Source organism: Mycetomoellerius zeteki, unplaced genomic scaffold, assembly GCF_001594055.1.
Source record: "Mycetomoellerius zeteki isolate Tzet28-1 unplaced genomic scaffold, Tzet1.0 scaffold198, whole genome shotgun sequence".
Classification (NCBI taxonomy): domain Eukaryota; kingdom Metazoa; phylum Arthropoda; class Insecta; order Hymenoptera; family Formicidae; genus Mycetomoellerius; species Mycetomoellerius zeteki.
In genome coordinates, this window is record NW_017256936.1 from 309,075 (window position 1) to 318,064 (window position 8,990).

The 8,990-nt window shown below is 33.1% G+C and overlaps 2 protein-coding genes across 3 annotated transcripts; one reads left to right on the forward strand and one right to left on the reverse strand.

Moving 5' to 3' along the window:
- Window positions 1-432: 432 nt before the first annotated feature.
- LOC108722180 (uncharacterized) lies at window positions 433-2,812 on the forward strand. Of its 2 annotated transcripts, none has more exons than XM_018447160.1 (3): window positions 433-474; window positions 890-1,213; window positions 1,296-2,812. In XM_018447160.1, the coding sequence occupies exons 1-3, from the start codon at window positions 467-469 to the stop codon at window positions 2,686-2,688; spliced, it is 1,725 nt and encodes a 574-aa protein (XP_018302662.1). In that variant the 5' UTR covers window positions 433-466; the 3' UTR covers window positions 2,689-2,812. The 2 variants fall into 2 exon arrangements, with proteins under 2 accessions (XP_018302662.1, XP_018302661.1); XM_018447159.1 differs by having other exon boundaries at window positions 452-679.
- Window positions 2,813-3,071: 259 nt separating this feature from the next.
- On the reverse strand, window positions 3,072-7,676 carry LOC108722179 (ribosome biogenesis protein BOP1 homolog). Its single transcript, XM_018447158.1, has 8 exons — window positions 7,523-7,676; window positions 5,816-6,709; window positions 5,040-5,715; window positions 4,175-4,384; window positions 3,810-4,087; window positions 3,640-3,739; window positions 3,377-3,572; window positions 3,072-3,301 (listed from the first exon to the last, which is right to left on the reverse strand). Exons 1-8 carry the CDS (start codon window positions 7,622-7,624, stop codon window positions 3,148-3,150), a joined length of 2,610 nt encoding a protein of 869 aa, XP_018302660.1. The 5' UTR covers window positions 7,625-7,676; the 3' UTR covers window positions 3,072-3,147.
- Between the last annotated feature and the right edge of the window lie 1,314 nt (window positions 7,677-8,990).

Below are 8,990 nucleotides of genomic sequence, written 5' to 3' on the forward strand. Positions count from 1 at the left end.
CTTTCAGAATGGCGTATTCTAGTAAATAAAAAATAACGTATTCTAGTAAATTACTAGAATACGCAAGTTACGCTTACGCAGGTTACGCTACATGTGACGGCACCCTAAGCCTTAAGAAATGGACGAATCATAGTCGATTATTCTCCTCGTATTCGACTGTAATTGGTCAATTTCTTACGACTTAAGGCTTAAAACACCTATTGTAGATCCGGACTTAAGCCTGCGGCACACGATACTTGTTTTCCTGCTGGATTCCTAGCTGGATTAGAATCTTGCCACCGTTGGCTACGGTACTGACAGTGTCTGCATCGTAGCCAATACGGTGGCAAGAATTTATTCTAGCTAGCAATTCAGCAAGAAAACAAGCGTCGTGATAGGAACAACGGTGGTGCACGGTGCGCCTCGCCTCAGAATCCGGAAATTGAAAATTAATCGAACTTCCGCTGCCTCTAAAATACACGGAACAATGGGCAGGTAGAGACTCCGTAGGCAACGTAGGGGTTATCCGTATCCAGTAAAATATCTGTTATCTGTTATTACGGAAAGGAATAGTATTGAATAGTATTGTGTAAATGCGAGCGACAACGAATATGGACTTGAGTTGCCGAAATTCTAGTATAAGTGCCGATTATTTGCTCGGTCAATTGAATATAGCTAGACAAGAGATTAATAATCTGAGGTACTGTCATAAAAATTCTCTTCATTTTGATGTAGCCTATAACGTCATTTTTTCTTATTAACTTTTTTTTAAATATAGTATTCATATAATCGCATGTGTTGCATTTAATATGAAATGCTAATTATAAAATTCAGTAAAAAGATAATTACAATGTTATGAACTCTAATTTACTAAGGAAACTGTAAAGAATAATTTGATTTAATATTGCAGACAACAGGTAAAAAGTTTAAGATACATACTTGATAAAGATGTTGATAATATCAAACGTTTGTTGGAATTACAAAAACATGGAGGAACCCTTCCACAGTCTAAACTGATATCTTCGGAAGAAGCAAAGCCTGGCACAAGTAAAGATCAAGATGTTCTTAAATTAAAACCTATCGGTGTCATTTCTACCTGGTTTCCCAATAAAAGGGCAACTCCTAGACAACCTGGCATATGTGGAAGAGTACCAGGAAAGTTAACGCTTTATAATTCTATATTTACCAACCCAGATCATGCCTTACAGGGCTTGCAGGATTTTTCCCATATGTGGTAAAATAACCATAATTCTTTAAAACAATACAATTTTAATGTTTCTAATAAAATAATGTTCTTTGCTTTTTCTTTTCAATAGGATTTTATTTCACTTTCATAGAAACGATTCAACACACACTCGTGCAAAAGTAGCACCACCGAGATTGAATGGAATACGAACAGGTGTTTTTTCTACACGTTCTCCACATCGACCATGCCCTATTGGCCTTAGTCTGGTTAAGATATTAAAAATTGAAAATCATACGATTTATTTTGAAGGTGTCGACATGGTTAATCAGACTCCTGTACTAGATATAAAACCATATATACCACAGTACGATAGTCCATTACATATCGAAAAACTAGGCAATAGGCTGAGAGAGAATAATGTCAATGCCTCAGACGTGTTTCACAATATGGAAGAAACTCTCAACTTGAGCGAAGGCCAATCAGTTGACTCTTTTAATAATGATACAGACATCAACAACGACGAGCAGACTGAGCTTGATATTTCTAGAGATGAAGAAATAGCTTTGAGACTCCAAGCAGAAGAATTTCAAGCTTATCCCAATTTCAATGGCTATGATATCGCGAGACAACAATCTTCTCAATTAACAGAAGCTCATGCTAACACTTGGTTACAAAATGACGTTAATGTAGATGTGCATAGAGAAGCATACTTTATTCAAAATAGAGCGTCTAACACGAGATCAGATTTGGATTCATCTATCGAACATAATGCAACTTTAATAGCTGAATCACAAATAGACTCTATTAGAGATTTAAATAGTAGAGTACATAGAATAGATATAAATAATTCCACTAATACAGACACAACGCGAGTAGAAAGGGATAACGATAATGAAATTAATTATACTGAAAATCAGACATTACGTAATTCTAGATTATTGGATGGAGCAGATGGACCAAGCACAGTGTGTGGTACCGATATAGATTTAGTCAATCGTCATGTATTACATGCGAGAGTTGATAATTCTCCTGTGAGAATGGGAATACGCGAAGCACCCGATGGAGAAGAGGGACTTGAGTCTCAAACTTTGACGCCCTCGCGCACTTTACCGGATATTCACGCTGCAACAGCTATATCGTCTGCGTCAATGAATGCGGCAACGGAGAGTAACTTTTCTGATATAAGAATACCAGATTGGATTTCGCAACCTCGTGCAGCAACATTGTCCGTGATTTTCAACGAACGCGCTTTGATGCAACTAAATGAAATTTTAGATGATAAAGTTGATGAACAAAAACAAGCTATAGAAAATGTACTAAGAGAAGATCCTAGGTCAGTGTATTTAAGACAAAGATGGGGAGGTAATCAATTCTATACCTTTTTAATACATGATCTGCACATTACATGTAGATTTGACGATAGCAGAGGTATCGTTACTGTATTCCAAGTTCGACATGCGGGTCGCACCTGTGATTGCGGAGAGCCCGAATGGCAATGCTTGGGACATTCTCCTTTATCTTAATACGTTATATTAATCGATTTAAAAAATAGAATATAAACATAATTAAAGAAGAGAAAGAAAGATAAAATTCCGTCACTGTGTCACGATTTAGCATACAAATTAGCACAATTGTAATTTATTTACTTTACATTTTTAAGTAGACACTGCTCTTGTAAAATAATTTAATCTTTTTGTAACAACTATATATTTAACTGATAGGACATTTATTATAAAATGAAATTTAATAAAATGTCTCATATTTAAGTATAATTTTAATGCAAGTATACAAGTTCCTACATTTTGTTATTATGTACAATTTATGTAATTATATTTATTACAAAGGAAATTTATACGAAGTAAAAAATGCATAAAAAATAGACATGTATTTTATTTTACACAAAATTGGGGAAAAATATGAGTGATTTTTTTTTCACAGCGGCAACATGACTTACAAGATATTCTGAACATTCTAATATGCATTTACGTATACATTCGTATAGTAAAGTCAGCACCAGCGGAAAATACCCATGGTTCAATAGGATGAAATATGACATCCAAAATACCGAAATCATTATATGATTCGTGATTACACAATCTTTTCAATGGCACGATTAATGGATTTTGTAAAAGATCACTGGAAAAAAATATAAGCGTCATATATTATATATATAAAATTAAATATGCCAATAAGTATATATAGATATTTTACTTGTACACCATTCCATGAGATACAATTAGTGCCCTATCGTCAGCTCCAGAAGCAAACAGAGGATATCGTTTGTGAAATGCTACGGCGCGTACGCCAGTTCCATGTAATCGCAATGTTTGATAAGGCTCTTTACTGAAATCTAAATCGAACCAAAGCATTTTGCGATCGTATGTCCCTACCAAGACATTATCACCTCCTAAAAAATTTATAGCACAATGATGATCGTTTGAACATAATCCATAATAAAACGTATAATAGTTTACCTGGGTGAATATCCATTGATGATATCCATTGTGAATTGGATAACAATTTTTTAATCATTATCTGTTGTACAAGATCGTATACTCTTACATTTCTTTGTGTCTGAAAAAGATATAATTTACATAAAATTGAAATATTAATACTATTGTATATTTCGATTGCTAATGCTTACTGCAACAAATAAATATGGTTTAATCGGATGAAATAACACACATTGTATTAATCCTTTTGATTTATTAAAAGGTAATTGAGATCTTCGTTTTGATAACTGATTAATCAAAACTGATCTATTCTGACCATCTGGCATGACAGTAGCAAAATAATCTCCTTTTCCATGCCATGTTACTTGCTTTACAGTTTTAAAATGATTCAAAATTATCCTAACTCCATTGTTCCAATGGTCACCTTCCGCTTGCTCCCACTGTACTGCACTTTGCACCCTGTCACTCACTAATACATCATAAAGTATGTCAATCATATTTGAAAATTATCTTCATAATAGATCATAAATAATTTGGTAATTTTAATTAACAATACCTATTATTTCACTCTGTGGTATTATCTCTAAAAGTTGATCAGTTTTGCTGGTAATAAGATTATCTCCAACTCCAGGATTTATTAAAAGCACTTTTTTGTCAGCTGCAACCACTATCAACGACATAGCTTGATTTGGACGCCAGACAACACTTCGAATGACGCCACCACAAGGTACTGTTTTCAAACCCCTGCCTGTATTCACTTCCCATACTGTTAAAATAACAATTTATATTAATCTACATGTAAAATGAAATTTACAATTGTATAGTACATAAATTAATAATATGCAAATATATAGGATGTCATTAACTAATTAAACCACCTATCGTGGGCAGATAGAGTGAACCGAACTGAGTCGAAAAGTCCTCTACCATTTCGCAATTTTCGCAATAGTTAACAAGATATTAATTACTAAAAATGGCCGAATTGGTCTTCAATAATTTTTTTCTCAAATACTATCAATTTTACAGAAAAACTGTAAGACACAAAAATTGTTTATTTTCTTTTCATAAAGTTCTGAGAATTTTTTCAGAATTTTTTAATACCGTATTTTCTCATGATAATAAAAATAAGAAAATACAGTACTAAAAAGTTGATAAAAAATTCTGAAAAAATTCTTAGAGTTCTATGAGAAGAAAATAAACAATTTTTATCTCTAGTTTTTTTGTAAAATTGATAGTATTTGAGAAAAAAATTATTGAAGACCAATATTCGGCCATTTTTAATAATTAATATCTCGTTAACTATTGTAAAAATTGCAAAATGGTACAAGACTTTTCGACTCAGTTCGGTTCACTCTACCTGTTCACGATGGGTGATTTAATCGGTTAATAACACCCTGTATATGATACACTAAATAACTCACTCTTCAATAACATATCATCTCCACCAGATGCAATAAATTGACCCTCTGGTTCTACAGTAATACTTCTAACCATATCTGTATGTCCTTTAAATACCATAAACATGGTTGTTGGAAATGGTTGTAAGTCTTTCGGACTAGGCAATTGTGGAACCAAGACTTCAGGCTCTATTGTTAATCTCATCTTTAATGATCTAGAACACAGATACAGATCTAAACACCTCTGAAATCTTTCTTTGACATATTTTGGATATGCAGGTACTTCTCGAAGAGAATTGAATTTCTGTGGTATAAAATGTAATTTCCTCTTCCACGGAGTTGCCTTTAATTTATCCCATTCTTTAAGTTCTTTGTTGTCAAATAGATATTCTGGTGGAGGATTATAACTCTCTGCATGGCCAGGTAAATATCTTTTGGGTGCTGGAATATGCTTATGAATTCTACGCATTTCCTCTGCCTGATCATCAGACTGCCACAACATATAAAACTGTGGCCCTTTATCTTTTTCTCTTTCTGTCTGCATTTCAGCAGTAGACTTCATCCAACCCATCTTAAGAGCATGTACCAATTTTGATACTTTTCTAGCTTCGTTCTTGGATGGTAAGAAAGAACGTTTATGCTCTGGGAATTTACGAAGTGGCGTTTTCATTACTTCAGAAGTGAACCAATCTGCCCATGGCTACAATTTACAACAAATAAAATTAAAACCACATTCTTATGTACCATACAATAATCTATGAATTAAAATTACTATAAATGATATATTATAAATAACTTACCGCATATTCATCAAATTGAATATCAGGAATTTTCTGCTTTTGGATTCTTACAATTAAATCTATATCTGCTTCGCTCAGTATAACATCCTGACCAGTTTGAGGATCTTGTATAGTTCTCCAAAAGTTAGGATCCTCCATTCTTTTCAAAAAGTTATCTAATTCATCACCCTTTTCGGGTTTAGGAATTTTCTTACCTTGCCAATCATATCCAATATGATCATATTCATTATACCATTGTAATGGTACATTTCCAATTGTGTTACGAATATCTTCTTCATCAGAACTATCATACACATATTCATCTTCATCATTTGCAGTCGATACATTAGTTTTTTGTTCATTATGTGCATCTTTATGCATCTGTGCTTTATCAAAATTCTTGTGATTTTTATTGTTTTTTAATTTGTTAATTACGGGTGCAGTTTTTTTTGTCGATGTCTTGTCCTTAAATGTTAAAGATTTACTACTTTTACTCTTATTCTTTAATTTGTCATCTTTTGATTTGATTGGTGAATCTTCTTGTACTTCCTCATAACTGTTTTCTGACTGAATGTCTTCTGAATCATTATTATCTTCATCTGAATCGTCGTTAACTTCATCTGAATCGTCGTTAACATCATCTGAATCATCGTTAACTTCATCTGAATCATCGTTAACTTCATCTGAATCGTCGTTATCTTCATCTGAATCATTATCTTCTTCTGAATCATTATCTTCATCTGAATCAAATATATCTTCATCTTGTTCCACTTCGTCATCTGAATCAAATATAACTTTGTCTTGTTCTACTTCTTCATCCGAACTAGATATAACTACGTCCTCTTCTACTTCATCATCTGTAGCATCTTCGTCAACATTAATTTGAGCTGCTATCAAATCTTCCATGTCAGAATTCTAAGTTGATTAGGAAACATATTATATAGAAATATAATATTTTATTAGACTCTCTGATATAATTAACAATTTAATCTCACTAATATGGATAACTGAAAGTAATTCTACGCTGTTTTTGCCAAATTAATAATTTAATTTGTTACTGTACATACAAATTGTTTGTTCACATGTGTTTCGTCTATATTATATTTGACTATTATTTGAACGTTTCTCATTACTGGCAGAAGTCTGTCAGAAGTCAGTCAGAATGTGACAAAAATTTAACACTGCAAATTTCACAAAATCAAAAATCAGACGAATAATTATATCAAATTAAGGACGAATATATATGTAAAAGGACGACGAAGGATGAGTCTTAACCGATACTTCATGATTGATAGACAGTCCACTAACGAAACATATTATCAATAGTGTTCAAAAAAATGTACACTTTCAATCGGGAAGTTGGAAGAGGCTTATTTGACATTTACATATGAAAACTTTGTCGATCGATATACTCTAATGAATTATTTTGCTGAAGATGGCTCGGACAAGCCAAAACGATCAAATAATTAAGTCGAATATAATACATACGAAACACATGCAAACAAACAATTTGTATGTATAGTAACAAACTATAAATTATTAATTTAGCGCATCAAAAAGAGCATGGAATTACTCTCGATTACCCGTATTAGCGAGATTGAATTGTTAAATATATTTTATATTTCATCACATTATGTTACATTAACAATTACATTCTTATTATTGAATTATGTGAAAAAATAAACAAGAGCATATACAGAAATAAGTAACACAAGCGATAAACAATACCTTTGCATTATGTGAAACATGTACATCCTTTTCAGTTTCATTTTTATTTTCTTTTAATTTCGGATTAACATATTTCCTCTTCGAGACTCTTTTCTGTCCCATTTTTTCAAAATTAAATAAAATTTTCACACGACATATAAGGTTAGGAACAAACACGTGCATAAAGAACAGTGATGTACAGCTAAAGCTTTGACTATATAAGTATGGACCGCTAACGCCAACTTCACGTTGGTAGCCAAGACCTGTGGCGACGCGGTGTGGCAAGCGGCAGTTAGGAGCAACAAAGCAGGAATTTAAGCTTTCTCGCCTTCCTCCAGTAAAATCGTAGAATCTTTAAAAAAATAATAGTTGGAAAAATGGTGCTATATTGTTATATAGAAGGTTGTAAATAAAAAAAATATTGTAAGAAAACTGAAGATATAAGTGACTCCAGCTTGCAGTTTTACGGGTATGTGAAAGTTATACTTTCTAACCTAAACATTATACATAAATTATATAAATACACTATAACGCATTAGTATAGTTGTAATAAAGCTTTCCATGAAAATAGAATTATGATATTATCATATGATATTATCATATCATATGAAAATAAGAAATATGATATTATCAAATTTATTATAACAGCATACCTAGATATTAAATTTTTTTACGAAGGAAATATACAGACTAAAATGCAACATAAAACATTCATAAGGCATAACAATACTAAGATGATAATTTTTGTAGGCCAATGAAAATTATATTCATTAATTATTGTTTTTATTTTGGTATTTATTTATTAACAACGACCCATCTAATACTTACATCCTTCTTATATCCTTTTAAACTTCCCGCAGTTTGCCACACGGGGCGGAGCTTGAGCCAACTTCATGTTGGATACATAACCTTATGGGCGAGAGGGGTGGTGGGACGGGGCAACTAGCGGTCCATACTTATATAGTCAAAGAGCTAAAGTTACTAGGTAACAAAGTACTGCGACAGGAAAATTGAAGTGACGTATCTTTGGAGCCAAAATGGCGTCGAGTGTAGATATTCCATTTAAGACGTCGTCTACAATGGCTGCGTTCAGCAGAACGTTTGTTTTGCAACTGTTGGAAGTTTCCTTCGCGCTGATTGGATCATACTTTTAGATCTAGAAGAATGGTCCTATCTCAGCAGACAATGGTCGCGTTCAGCAGACTCAACTGTTGCGGAGCGGATCAATGAGCTCTCGCTGCTATTGGATGATCTAAAAGAATACACCAATAGCAGTGAGCGCTCACGGATCCGCTCCACAACAGTTGAGTCTGCTGAACGCGACCAATCATAAAACGGTTGCAAAACTGTTGAGTCTGCTGAACGCAGCCAATATGCGAAGTAAGCTTGGTTTAAGAAGTAAGAGTAAGAAATTGATCGATCATAGTCGACTGTGAAAAGAATAATCGACTGTGATTGGTCAATTTTTTACTCTTACTTCTTAAACCAA